The sequence below is a fragment of the Marmota monax genome, unplaced genomic scaffold (assembly GCF_021218885.2).
Source record: "Marmota monax isolate L192 unplaced genomic scaffold, Marmota_monax_Labrador192_F-V1.1 WCK01_AAM20220418_F8-fsc00052, whole genome shotgun sequence".
NCBI lineage: Eukaryota > Metazoa > Chordata > Mammalia > Rodentia > Sciuridae > Marmota > Marmota monax.
Window position 1 is genome coordinate 4,341,970 of NW_026693473.1, and position 15,227 is coordinate 4,357,196.

Here is a 15,227-nt window from a genome sequence, read left to right on the forward strand (position 1 = left end):
TAAGACTGGACATCCTTTTTTTCCCCCACATTTTTTATTTGTATATTATAGTTGTACATAATGGTGGAATGTTTTGCTATATATTCATAAATGCACACAATATAACAATGTAATTTGGCGAATCACTCCCCAGTACATCTCCCCTGTGAAAGTAGACATACTTGTCTTGTTAATATGGCATATTTTCTTTACATCTTTTTACTTTTAATTTCTTTGTATCTTTAAAGTGGTGTCTTGTAGGTACTAAGCAGTTAGATCTTTAAAAAAGATCCAACTTTATTATCTGTGCTATTTTATTGAGGTGTTTGGGCTATTTGCATTTAACGTGATTATTAAAGTTGCTTGGTTTTAATCTACCATCTTGTTTACTTGTTTTCTCTTTGTCTCATCAAGTTTCGGTCATTTTTCTCTCTTTTTCTGATTTTATTTTATTTTTCTTTTTTGTGGTACTGGGGATTGAACTCAGGGGCATTCTACCACTAAGTTATACATCCAGCCCTTTTTTATTTATTTTGAGACAGTCTCACAAGGCTGGCCTTGAATTTACAACCTCCTGCTTCAGCTGCCTGAGTTGCTAGGATTATAGGCATGCATCACCATGCCTGGCATCTAATTTTATTTTGTTTCATTTTTTAAAGCTGAAAGCTCTTTTGTTGTTGTTGTTGTAGATGGACACAATGCCTTTATTTTGTTTATTTTTACGTGGTGCTGAGGATCGAACCCAGGGCCTCACATGTGCTAGCCAAGTACTCTACCACTGAGCCACAACCCTAGCCCTCTGATTGTATTTTTATTGATAATTTTAAAATTTCATTTTCTGTTTTTTGTTGGTTTGTTAGCTGTGTCTCTTTGATGTGTGTGTGTGTGTGTGTGTGTATGTATGTATGAGAGAGATTATTTGGGGGTTCATAGTGTGTACGTGATAATTCATGTGAAGGCACCTAGCAAACCAATAACTAGTTCTCAAAATGGACACAGTTTTTGTTTGTTTGTTTGTTTGTTTGTTTTTAACCAAAGGACCATGTCAATGCTTCATAACCCCAGGGGCCTCTTTTATTATTCTTTTGTCCTGGTTTATTCTTATCTTCCAGAGATATTTTAAGCACTATTGGATCCATGAATTTGTAAGAACCAATGAGTAAAGTGTCCTATAGTTCAGTCTGGATACTTCTCTTTCTCTGGGCCCTTCTCAAACATTGTTATCCAGTAAACAAATGTAGTGCTGTTATCTTTGAAATCTGAAAGGCATGCTAATCAGTATATCTTTTCTTAGTGGAATGGGTTGCAAGGTGCATCAGTTTGATCCTGGCTTTTAACGTATTCTTGATCTTTGACCCTCAGAAACTGATTGAGGTGGTAGGCTCCTGCAATTTTGTGATTTCCACGGTCTGGCATATAACCTAAGGCATACATTACCATCTGTTTTTCAGGTACAATCAACATGTGATCATCAATGACATGGATGAAAATAATGCTCTACAGGTGTTAGAATGTTAGATCTTTGTAGGCCACGGGTCAGGAAATATATTCTATAAAGGAATAGACAGTAAATAGTTAAGGTTTTTGAGGCCACATGGTCTCTATTCCAGTTCTGCTTGGTATGATGCATAAAAGTAGCCATAAACAATATGTAAAAGAATAGGTTGGCTGAATTTGGCCTGTGGTGCCAACCCCTACTGTAGACTATGGCACAGAGTTGATGTATCATAGTGGCCATATGGTAAATGTACTAATATCTCTGTCAAATAAAAACAAAATGTTTCTGATTTCCTGTTTATTGGAATTGAGAAAAAAGTTTACCAAATTAGTACTACATATCAGGGCATGAATTAATGCTGTAAGGGACAGTGCAGTTGGAACATAAGATGCACCCATTTTGGAGACCTAACTGGAGAATTAAATAGGAATATAATAGTCATCACCACCTGCGTATCTTTTAAGCCTTGGATGGTGCCACTGATCTCTGCAGTTACTTTAGAGATTAGAATTTTGATGGTGTCTGTGTTGGAGGAGCTACAAAGACTTCTGTTGGCCACCCCTTCTACAGGTCTGGCAGTCAGTGTTGCTAAGTATATCTGTCCATTTATATATACCCCCTGGGAGTCAAGAGAATAACCTTAATTTTAGGTGTAGGTCCAACCTGGCCTACCAGGAGGTGGACTCTGTTAGAAACTCTTTATTCTAGCTGACTTCTGTACATTCCTTTCTGATCTTTAGACCATAGTGGTATGCTGGGTCACCAAACATCAGACACTAGGAAAATGGGGAGAATCCGAGATTTCTTATTGTTTTAAAAAACAGTAAAAAATAATTGACAACTAAAACTTATTTTAATCTTAAATTTGCTTTTAATTCAGACCAAGTCAACACAATGTTTTCTATAATCCTCAAGTTAAAAGACAGTTTTATGGGGAAACTTCTAAATAAAATTTCTCATTTTATTTTAGAATAAGGTAAATAATCATTTGATAAACGTTGTTTTTCAAGCTTTCCTGCAACCTGTTACACTGTTTCAATTTCTTTCTTTCTTTCTTTCTTTTTTCATATTTTTCTACTTTTTTCTTTCTAACCCTTTGACAGCCCACTCCCTCCCAGTTTGGAAGGAATGTTTTTATCTTGGTATACTTAATATTTACTGAAGTCTATAAATGTTCATCACAGAAGTCAGTACATTGAATGAAGTACTACTTTTGCTTTCTTTTCTTTTTAAATGTTTCACTAAGGAAACATTCAAATATAGGCAAGGTATAATTAATAGTATAATTAATCCTGTTGTAACCATCTTGCTCCTGTAGCAATCGTATCAATATTTTGTCATTCTTGTTTCACCTCTACTCCCACCTATTGCCTACTCATCTATTTGACAATTTATTTCTATAGTTCTTTTTTAAAGGGAAATTCATAATCTTTGCTTCTGGTTTTTAAAATATATGTGTTATTCTTATTCAGTTGTAGGAAGGTCAACAGACCAGGAGATGACTGCCATTGCAACGATAGTGTTTAATACTCATAGATCCCTGGAGAAGGGAAAGGAGAAAATGTGGGCAAGAACCTTTACTGTGGTTTCCAAGGGAAGAAATGGATCAGATAGAGTGAGGACTTCAAGATTGTTTAGTTTGAACAATTTCAATGAGTTCTGTGGCATAGGAGCTATCTGTATTTGTGTGATGCCTGGCCATGGGGTAATTAGGGCAGGGACATAGTGGCTCTCAGTATGAGAGAATGTGGTTAAAAGTATGAGAGAAGGTGGTTGAGGTTGTTTGCCAGATTGGCTAACCCTGGAAGAGGCTGTTCCTCAGGGTCAGCAAGGCCCCAAGATTTCAAAGTCAGAAATAAAATGACATGATTACTGTATTCCATAGTCTGCCTCTTTAACAAATATATGACATTTACATCTCCCATAGAAAGTTCCTTTGTGAAATACATAAATAATTTTAAAAAGTAAAAAAGATAAAAAAGTTCCTTTATATCCCTTCCCAGACTTGACTTCTCTCTAGATAACCACCATTTTGATTATTTTCAGTTTATATTCATATTGTTTGTTCTAGAACTTCATATAATCAAGATTATATTGTGTGATTCCTGTGTATGACTTCTTTTCCTTAGCATAATGTCACACATGTTGCATATCTCCTTTTATTGCCAAGAAGTATTCCATTGTGTGAACATCCCACAGCTTGTTTATTCATTTTTTGCTGATGGCCTTTAGTTTCCAGTGTTTGGTTATTGTAAATAAAGCTACATTGAACATTCATCTTTTATTGATGTTTTTCATTTCCCTTGAGTAAATATTAGGGGTGCAATGCTTGGTCAAAAGGTTATTAGCATTTTTAAGTCTTTAAGAAATTGCCAGTTTTCTGGAGTTAGTTGCCATTTTACATTCCCGTAAGCATTGTATGAGCATTGTGATTATTTGACTTTCTTTTTTAAAAATTTTTTTTAGTTGTAGATGGACATAATACTTTTATTTATTTATTTATCTATCTTCTTTTTTAATTAGTTAATTTATTTTAATTAGGTATATGTGAAAAGAGAATGCATTTTCATTTATTGTACATGTGGTGCTGAGGATCAAACCCAGTGCCTCACACATGCTAGGCAAGTGCTCTACCACGGAGCTACAACCCCAGCCTATGAATTTTCCCTTCATCTACTTAAATTATTTTATAAATCTAGGAGTTTTTTTTTTTCTTTTTAAATTCAGATTTTTCTTTGACTTGTCTAAAGGCACTGTTAGCTCCATCTTTCTTCTTGATGGTCTTCCTTTGCTATGTTTTTATGGTTCTTTACTTCTCTGGTTCTTCCACATTTGTCTTCCCAGACTCTTTTACCTGTACTGAATGGCAGTCTCTACAAAGGATTTGCACCAGCCTGCTTTTTCCTTTGGTAATCTCATCCAAACCCTTCCCTTCAGTTGCAGACCTCATTTGCTTCTCCAGTGCTAATACTTTTCCACTTGAAAAGCAATTGAAAATTGCTATTTAAATGTGCTTCATCTTCCCCCCAAATTTGGTATGTTCAAAACATTCTCATTTCTTTCTGTGGATCAGTTGCTAGCACCTTATCTTCCTAGACACCAAGAATAAAACTTGGCATTTTGTTTGGTTTTTTTTCTTTTACATATTTTCTTGGTGCATTATAGTGGTACATAATGATGGGATTTATTGCTGCATATATTGTACAATGTAACAATATATTTTGGCCAATATCACTTTCATTTTATAAAATTCCCTTTAGTTTCCCACATCTAATTAGTTTCCAAGTCTAGTAGTTTTAACTTCCATGATGTCTCTTCTTTCTTGTTTGCCTTTTCTACTGTCACTATCATAATTCAGGCCCTCTGTCAGTTTTTTTGCAGTGACTTCCTCCTTATGTGTTCACTACCGTAAAACTGTAGAAAGAGCAGGGACTTTGCAATTAGACAGACCTAAGGTCTAATTGAGAAGATGGCCCTTACTAGCTATCTGACATAGCAAAATACTTACCTCAATTTACCAATGAAGAATTTCAGGCACAGAGCAGTTAGTCATTCCTGTCTGATGAAGTATTCCATTTTGAAGGATAAATGAGACGATGTGTGTTAGTGAGAAGGCACTCAGAAAGTATTGTTTCTCTCTTCCTACTTCTAATCTCTTTAGTTGTAGATGGATACAATACCTTTATTTTATTTTTATGTGGTGCTGAGGATCGAACCCAGGGCCTCTGCATGTGAGGGGAGCACAGTACTGCTGAGCTACAACCCCAGCCCTCTAATCTCTTTAAAACCCATTAATAAATTAATATGCTTAAGCATTGCCTTAACCATATCAGTCTCTTGCTCTTCAGTGTTACTCCATTATGTAATTTCCCATAATTCTTCGCCTTTTACTTCAGACTATTAATTTCCTTGAGTTCCCTTTCTGATTTTATTTCCCCCTACTCTTTACAAACAACCCTTTGAGCCAAACAAAACCACTAGCAATGCCCTATAGCAGAATGGTTAAGAGCATGAGTTCTGGCCTGGGATATTGGTCAGTAATAGAGCACTTGCCTAGCCTGTTCAAGGCTCCCGGTTCCATCCTCAGGACTGCCAGTAACAAAGAAAGGGAGGGAAGAAGTGGAAAGGTGGGAAGTGCATGGGGCGGGGTCTAAAGTTAGGCTGCCTGGATTTAAATTTCAGCTTACTTACATTGTGTCCATGAGCAAATAAGTTTATTTCCCCAAACCTTAGTTTTTTCTTCTGAAAAAACAAAACAAAAACAAAAACAGGATAATTATAGTGCCTACTGCTTTGGGTTGTAGGAGAGATGAAATGAGCTCATACATTCAAAGCAGTTGGTGCCTGGCACTGAAATGAGCTCATACATTCAAAGCACTTGGTGCCTGGCACGTGGAGAGTAGCCACTTTTAGTGGTAGTGGTAGAAGTAGTAAGTGTTGAAGCTTTTATGAGTTTCTCCCATTTCCATTTCCATGCTCATGTTCCATGCTCTGCATGGAGTATGATTCCTCTCCTTTATGCCTGATTACATTTTATCCATCTTCAAAGATTTTCCTTGCTTTTCCTCACTTTATTTCCTCTTCAGCATTCCTGAAGTCCCTCTACCAATAGCCCTGTTTCCAAGGAATTTCATCTTGCTTCTTTAGGAACTTTTACAAACTTTGTAAATCATTGGTATATTTTGAGAGAAATTTAATTTTGTTATGAAAATGCCATTGGGCTTAATGAGGCTAATTAAGGAGAAGGCATTGTGGCAGAAGACAGTAGCAACAAAATAAAACTCATCCAGGTGACAACTGCTTTGGATCCAGCAAAACTATTTTTTTCCCTAACTGCTTCTCATTTGTTACTGTTCCACATGCACTCTGCACCTGATAGTGCCTAGTATGGTGCCAAACAAAATTGTACAATAAGCATTTTTGGATAACAAAATTTTACTGAAGTAAAAAATGACAGTGATAGCTAGTTTAAAATGTGGTCAGATATCTAATTCAGTTATTAAAGTGGGAAATTGTCTTGTAGGTGTGTCCCCCCCACCCCCCGCTTTGTGTTGTGTGTAGGTGAAATTTTCTTGATAACTGTTCTCAGAATGCAAGCCACAGGTCTTGGGAAGAGGGTGAGGGTAGAAGCAGGGAAATTGCCACTTTAGAATTTCTTTCCCACAGTGATTTGGCAGAGTGCCAGCCTGTCCTTGAGCAGAGTACATACCTTGTCCTTGTTAAAGGAGGCCTATCATTTGCTTTATGCCTTTAAAAATAGTTTTGGTCATTCTGAAATAATTCATAAATGGTATACTATTATTATAAAGAGAGTGCTCTAGGGCCAAAGGCAAGTGTTAGAAATTCAATAAATATTTAATTTATATAGACTTAGTATTCATTTCTTAAATAGATATTCATCAACACTTGAAAATGATAATATCTTTCTGTTGAAGACTAACCAGACCTAATTGACTTATATAGTTTAGTTATAGTGCAGAATATTATTTGCTTTTTTTTTTTAGTAAGGTAAACTCATTTTGTATATTTAGAAGTGTGATTTACATAATATATTTAGTTGTCAGTTGGTTTTATTCTTGAGGCCCATATTAAAAATTTCTTTTTAAAATTAAGGTCAGTTTCCTCTTGCTCACTGAGAGGGGGTGGAGAGGGAGGGAAGCTGTAGAATATGACTAATTGGTAGAAAAATTAGGTAGGCTTTAAAATGTGAGGTAGTTTTTTTCCACTGACAAAAGACTTGGTACCACTACTTACAGAGATATTTGATTGCCTATTTTCATATTAAAACCTCAAGGAAATTGATTGGGAGGCCAGGCATGGGCACAAAAGAAATTTAAGGAAATGTTATTCCATATGTTCTGCTGAACTTGAAAAATAAATACTTTTTTGTGATATGTCTATTTTTGATTTCATAAACTGGGGAAGCTTTTCTGCTGTAATGGCTGAATATAATTTGGAAAGATTTAAGTCCATCCTTATATTAATGTTCCACCTCATTAACTTCATTGTTGGGCTTTTACACTTCAGTGGTTTAAATAAAATAATCAAAATGTGATTCTGTTGTCTTCTCTTTGCTGTCTCTCTTCTGAGATTTGATGGTTATGTATTTAATTTTGTGTTTTCATTTAGACTATTGTTAATTCTACTAGTGAAAAATGATTATGAAGGGAAGCTGTTATAAAACTGAAGCCCTGAGATGAGGGAATATATTTGTTAAGATAAAATGATAACTTCTGCAGCTGGTATTTTATCATTTTTGCCTTCAAGTGGTATTCAGAGGACCAAGAATCTCACAGCTATAAGAGCACATTCTGTTATGAAGTTCTGATTGATGAATATATATGTGCTTTCACATATATCCAGTGATATTTATAGCCCTGAGATCCAAATAAGGGGGAAGCTTTGCTTAAAAGCTTCTTAAAAATGTTTTCTAATCATTTGTAGAAAAAAGCAGGAATTATGTGATGAATTTTCAAGCAAAGTCACCTTGGTGATATTTGCACTTACTTGCATATAGAAGACATAGTAAGACAGTTTTTTTCCTAACTGATTTACTGCCAGATGTGAGTGCTTATTACAATTATATATCCCAAATGCAAGTTAGATGTCTTTGTTAAAAAATATAGAAAAAGGAAGTTAATTTGATTTGAGTTCAGGGGAATTAAGCTTTCTTATTTTCAAACATTTTGCATTTTAAAGAACATCCAATTGCTAAGATACATTGTATAAAATTACTTGGGTTTGACCCATTTAAATTGAGTAATAAATTTCTGTTTAGCCTTTAGTTCAACTACACGAGATATAGTATTCTTTCCTAACCATTTTTTTTATTTTCCAGCTCACCAGCGACTGGAACCAGCAACTCTGTCAGGGATTGTGGCATTTATACTTAGTCTTTTATGTGGAGCTCTGAATTTAATTCGTGGCTTTCATGCTATAGAAAGTCTCCTACAGGTACTGTGCTATTTTTACAATTTCAGTTGACTGTACCTATTCATTCTACTTGTTATATAATTGATTTGAATTGGTTTGGGTATTAGTGCAGCTCACAGTGCATGCTCAAAGTCTGTGTCCTTTATATCTACCCTGTTCTCCCTTCAAGAACACTCATTTCTAGTTGACTTTGTCTTAATCAGCACTTGGTTATTTATCATCTACTCTGATAGGCATTGTTGATAGGCATGTTTTAGAACACCAAGATATATGTGACATGAGTCCTGTAGTCTCACAGATTAATCTGAATCGGGGAGGCAAAGAAGTCCATGAGTAATTGCCAAATAAATAGAGTTGGGAAAAGGAGAGTTCAGTGTTAGGGTAGGAGAAGAAGACTTTGTGGAAGAGAGGTGAGCTGGTACTGGAAGGAACTGAGTAGGCAAAGAGTAGTGGAAGAATGAAGGAGGCATGCATGGCTAGTGTTTGTATCTACTTCTATATATTTCTACTTATTTATCTATTCCTTTCTTGGTTGGTGGTCTTCTAAAACCTGAGCTACCTTGGAGACCACTGATTTTTTTTTTTTTCAGATATTACCAACTCCAATGGAGTTACTTCCAGAGACTGTAGCTATCAGAATATATTGACTTTTTCCTCTTATGCTTTTTGTATACTCTTTGAAATTTCCTTTCTTAGAGTTGAGCACATTTGAGACTACACAGCTTTTATTCCTTGTTTCTATTCACTTTCTCTGCTGAGTTCTTGACACTTCCATGTTGTGAATCAGATTTTTCTCTCTTTCTCTCAGGTCAGCCTTAAGTTAAGAATATCATTTGTAAAAACCCACACAACATACTATATTTTATTTCCTTTCTCTCTCTCTCTCTCTCTCTCTCTCTCTCTCTCTCTCTCTCTCTCTCTCTCTCTTTCTCAGTAGGGGTTTGAACCCAGGAGTGCTTAACTGCTGAGCCACATTTCCAGCCCTTTTTATTTTTTATTTTGAGATAGGTCTTGCTAAGTTGCTTAGGGCCTCACTAAGTTTCTGAGACTGGCTGGCCTTGAACTTGTGATCCTCCTGCCTCAGCAGTCAAAGGATTACAGGCATGTGCCACCACACGGGGCCTCCATCTTTTTTATTGATGCATTATAGTTGTACATAATGGTGGGATTTATTATTACACAAACATACATGTAATATATATATATATATATATATATATATATATATATATAAACATATATATATATGCATATATAATAATATAATTTGGCCAGTATCATTCCCCAGTATTTCCCCTTTCCCTTTCCTCCTCCCTCCCCTACTGTATTCTGTTTTTAAAGTACTGTTAATTTGGGGGATACTCAGAGGGTACATTCTGTATACCTTCTGAATGTACTGACTCCCCTAAAGACAACAGTAGACATCACATGTTCTGGTGATAGAAATGTCCCTAAAATGGCTCCATGGGGCTTGTCATTACTTCTTAGTTCTTCCAAACATTCTTTGTCTATAGGTAAAGCCTCTGTCCCCTTTCAAGTAGAGGATGCTGGTTACTGTTCCTTGGCCTTCCTATCCCCTGCCCCTCAGCTAAGTCAGATTTATTCTATCAGAAGTAGTTCAATTTTGAGCCAATTAAACAAGTTGTCCAAAAGAAGAAACGGGAGTAGTCTAGAAACTATTAATTGGAAAAGCTACTAAATAAGGTGCACTTTTGTTTTTTAAATTGTATTAATGAAATGGAAAGAAACTGTAGTAGCAGTATGTGAAGAGTTGATTTTTGTTGGTGGAGCAGGCCTGGGTAGAGAAAAACTTCAATACCACAGAACCTCGCTTATATCTCTGACTCATAAGGGCCTTGGAACCTGGGACTCAGACCATATTACCTTTAAGTTAAAATGCAGACAAAGTTATTGTATCCCACAAAGTTGGTTAATGGGAACTATAATTTTTTTTTTCCAAGGCACTGATATATCCTCTCTTCTTGGGCTGATTTCTCCCTTCTCTCTCCTGATTTATGACTTAAAAGCTAAGGAAAGTGTATAAACTACAACCTTCTATTGCTTTTGAGATGTTACAATTAGCTGAAGCCTGCCTTGATTTCATAATTTTCCATGCTCCCTCTTATCAGTAATATCTTATCTCATTGTAATTGATACAATTTTAGGTTTTATTATTTTTTCATTTTTATTTTTTGGGGGGTGTACAGGGATTGAATTCAGGGGCACAAAGCCACATCCCCAGCTCTATTTTGTATTTTATTTAGAGACAGGGTCTTGCTGAGTTGTTTAGGGTCTTGCTGAGTTGCTAAGGCTGGCTCTGAACTCTTAGTCCTCCTGCCTCAGCCTCCCTCGGCTGGGATTACAGGTGTGCACCACTGTGCCCAACAGTTTTAGGTTTTAGAAGAACAATAATCTGATTAAACTAATTGCTACTTACATGGAACTGATAGTTCTGAGATTTCTTAGTGTATTTACATTCTACAAAGAGAACTTTATAGACCAATATCTCTCATGAACATAGATGTAAAGATACTCAGCAATATATTAGCAAATCAAATTTATCAATGTATAAAAATGATTTTATAACACAACCAAGTGGGCATTATGCCATGTCTGCAAGACTGGTTCAACATTTGAAACCTCAAATGTCATATCAACAATCTAAGGAAGGAAAAGAATCACATGACTATATTAATAGATGCAGACAAAACATTTGACAAAAATCCAATCCCCACACGTGAAAAAACTTGCAGCAAACTAGGAATAGAGAGAACTTCCTCACCTTGGTAAGAAACATCTGCAAAACCCCCTACAGCTAGCATCATCCTTAGTGATGAGAAACCAGATGCTTTTTCCTCTAAGACAGAAACAAGGCAAGAATGTTTCCTTTTACCACTCCTATTCAGCATTGTACTGGAAGTCACAGTTGATGTAATAAGACAGAAAGAGGAAATGAAGGTATTCAGATTGTAAAGGAAGAAATAAAACTGTCTTTGTAGATGACATGATTGCTATGAGGAATTGAAGGGAAAAAAATAAAACAAAAGCCCTGCAGCTCATAAGTGATTATAGCAAGGTCACAGAATATGAGGTTAAAATATCCAAAAGCTGTCCTAGATGCCATCAAAGAACAACTGAGGTTTGAAATGAAAAACAATACCATTTGTATTGGCACCCAAAAAAAGAGTACTTAAGAATAAGTCGATCCATATAAAGACCACTATAAAAATCTGATAAAAGAAATATCTGAATAAATGGAGATTCCATGTTCACAGATAAGAAGACTCAATGTTGTTGAAGTATCAGTTCTTCCTATTGTGTTCTATAAATTTAACATAATCCCAATAAAAATCCTAGTAAGATATTTTGTGGATATTGATAAAGTAATTTTAAAGTTTATATGGAAAGGCCAGAGTACAGAGAAAAGCAAGCCGTTTTGTTTTGTATTCTCACTCATGGCATTCTGTACTTCTAGAACTTCATTTTTGCTATCAGGTGTGTATAAGGTTTTCTCACACTAACCAGTTCTTCAACACCAGTTGAGTGCTCTACAGTTCAAGTCAATTCTGACACTGTCTACTTGGAGTTACCACAGACCTCACAGGTTAAGGGTGGAGTCCCACAAGACTGTTCCTCCCCCAATATGAGATGAGTTGCCAGTTGCAAATCCAGTGTCACCTGTGATTACAACCAAGGCTGTAACTTGGATCTTCTCACAACTCCCTCCTTTGATACAGTCATTTGCTAGAATGGTTCACAGAACTCAGGGAAACATCTTTACCCATTTATTATAAAGAATATTACAAGTTTACAGATGAATAACCAGATGAAGAGGTATATAGGGGGAGGTCTGAGCACAGGAGCATCTGTCCCTGTAGGGTTAAGGGATACCACTGCCCGCATTTATGGATGTGCTCACCAACCTGGATGTTCTTCAAACTCCATCTTTTAGAGATTTTTAGGAAGGCATGATTGCTTATTAACTTCATCTCCACCTTTCCTCTCCCAGAAAACGGGATGGAGCGGAGTTTTCCCAGCTTCTAATCATGGCTTGGTCTTTCTGGTAACCAGCCCCCCCACAAGAGCCCACCAAGAGTTGCCTAAGAACAAAAGATGTTCTTATCACCCAGGAAATTCCAAGGGATTTAGGAGTTCTGTGTCAGATGCCTCTATAATTCAGGAAATTACAAAGATCTTAAGAGCTCTGTGACAGGACTAGAGTCAAAGACCAAACATGAGAGAATAGTCTACACAGTACGGAAGAAGAACAACAAAATTAACTCATATTATCCAGCTTTAAGACTTATTATTATAAAACTACAATAATTAAAAATAGTGCAATATTGGCAAAAGAACAAATAGACCAATAGAATAGAATAGAGAGACCAGAAGTAGACCTATATCCATACTGTCAATTGACCTTTTTAAAATTCTAATTTGTTATACATGACAGCAGAGTGCATTTCAATTCATATTATACATATAGAGCACAATTTTTAATGTCTCTAGTTGTACACAAAGTAGAATCAGACGATTCACATGTTCATTGATCTTTGGCAAAGAAGCAAAAGCAATTCAATGGAGAAAGGATAGTCATTTCAACAAATAATATTAATAACTGGGAATCCACATGCAAAAGAGTGAATCTTGATATAGATTTTATTGGGTTCATAAAAATTAACTCAGAATGGCTCACAGACCTAATGTAATGCACAGAATCTTAAAACTTCTCATAGATAACCTAGAAGAAAACCTATGTGATATATGTGATCTTGGGTTTAGCAGTGAATTTTTAGATACAACACTTAAAGCACAATGAGAGGAAAAAATGATAAGTTGGACTTCATTAAATTTAACAACTTCTGGCCACAGACTAGGAGAAAATATTTGTAAAATCAATCTGGGGATTGACTCCAAAATACACCAAGAACTCTTAAAATTCAAAAAAAAAAAAAAAAGAAAAGAAAAGAAATCAAACAAACCCAATTAACAAATGGGTAAAAATTCCAAATAGATACCTCACTAAAGAAGATACACAGATGGCAAATAAGCATATGAAAAGATGTTCAGCATCATATGTCACTAGAATTGCAAATTAAACACAAAGAGATACTACTACATACTTGTTAGACCAGGAGATGGGAACCCACAATTAAAAGTACAAATACTGAGGAGGATATGGAACAAAGGGAGCTCTCATTTGCTGTTGAATGCAAATGGTATATTCATTTTGGAAGACAGTCTGCTGTTTCTCACAAAGTTAAACATAGCCTTACCTTGTGATCTGACAGTAGTGTTCTCAGATATATCTTCCAGGTGGGGGGTAGAAAGCTTGATCCACATAAAACCCTTCACATGAATGTTTATATCAGCTCTATTCATAATTTCACAAAGTGGAAGTTACTAAGAAAGGTGACTTTTAAAAGGTAAATGGATGAACTGTAAAAATCCATCCAATGGACTATTAGTAATAAAAAGAGCTATCAAATTGCAAAAAAGGAATGGATAACCTTAAGTGTGTATTGCTTAGTAAAAAATCCAGTATGAAAAATATTACATACTGTACGATTTCAACTATATAACATTCAGCAAAAGGCAAAACTATGGACAGTAAAAAAATATTCTCTAGTTGCTGGGGGTTTAGAGGGAGAGCCAGGGATAAATATCTGGTACATATTCTTACAACAGTAATATTCTGTATGTTACTAATGGTGGACACTTTCATTATACATTTGTCAAGCCACAGAATATGCAGCACAAAAAGTGATCCCTCACATAAACTATGGATATTAATAATAATTAGTATTGGTTAGTTGTAACATATATCATATGATGCAAGAGTTACTAGGGAAAACTGAGTAGGGGATAAAGTGGGGTATAGAGGAACTCTCTACTCAATTCTTTGTAGATGTAAAACTGCTTTAAATAAGAAATTTGTTTTAAAAAGCCAACACTAAAAAGAAAAGACTTTCTCCTTAATAAAAATGAAAAAACTGGAAAGAGAAGAATGTTCTCTGGGCTTTGATGTTTTTTAATTGTGACTCCATTTAGCAACACTAAGTATAACCTGTTACACTCTTAGGAAGGGGTGGAGTGGTCCTTCACTGCCCATGGAGGGACTGAGCCTCCTTCTTTACACAGCTGAGTGAGGGTGTTAGATCTCTAACCAGAATGGAGCCAGGTTCAGGGATCTAATACAAGTTGCTAGGTACATATATACAATGTTGTGCTTCTCAGAACAATGGCCTTTTTTTAAAAAAAAATTAGTTGTAGATGTACACATACCTTTATGTTATTTATTATGTGATACTAAGGATCGAACCCAGTGTCGCACACTGGCAACCACTCTACCACTGAGCCACAATCCCAGCCTAGAACAAGGGCCTTTTTGAGAAAGCCAATGAGAGTCAGTCCCCTTCCTTTAACCTTGCACCCAGCAGTCCCTGCTCAGCCCCCATACCTCACCTGCCTGAAAATCAGTATGTTTTATTTTGCATAAATATGTATAAATAAACTCTTCTGGATAAGAAAGTAATAAACAATGGTGGGAACTGGACAGGTGGGGAAAATGAAGTGGGAGTGAGACTTTTCACTGAATATCTTTTTATTTATTTTTTACTTATTGAATCATATAAAAATTACTTATTCAAAATTTAAATAATAAAAGTGTGTATTGGATTGGGGATGTAGCTCAGTAGTAGAGCATTTGTCTAGCATGTATGAGACCCTGGGTTTGATTCCAGCACTGCCAAAAAATAAATAAATAAATAAAAAGCACCTGATAGATAAGCAGGGGGAAAAGATAACTTTTGTAATC

The 15,227-nt window shown here is 35.7% G+C and overlaps 1 protein-coding gene across 1 annotated transcript in view; it reads left to right on the forward strand.

Moving 5' to 3' along the window:
• Sec22a (SEC22 homolog A, vesicle trafficking protein) overlaps positions 1-15,227 on the forward strand; it is a 59,538-nt gene that overhangs the window by 28,487 nt on the left and 15,824 nt on the right. Inside the window, exon 6 of the mRNA XM_046458070.2 lies at positions 8,316-8,431. Within this exon, the coding sequence (XP_046314026.1) occupies positions 8,316-8,431 (116 nt within the window). The remainder of the gene's footprint in view (positions 1-8,315; positions 8,432-15,227) is intronic.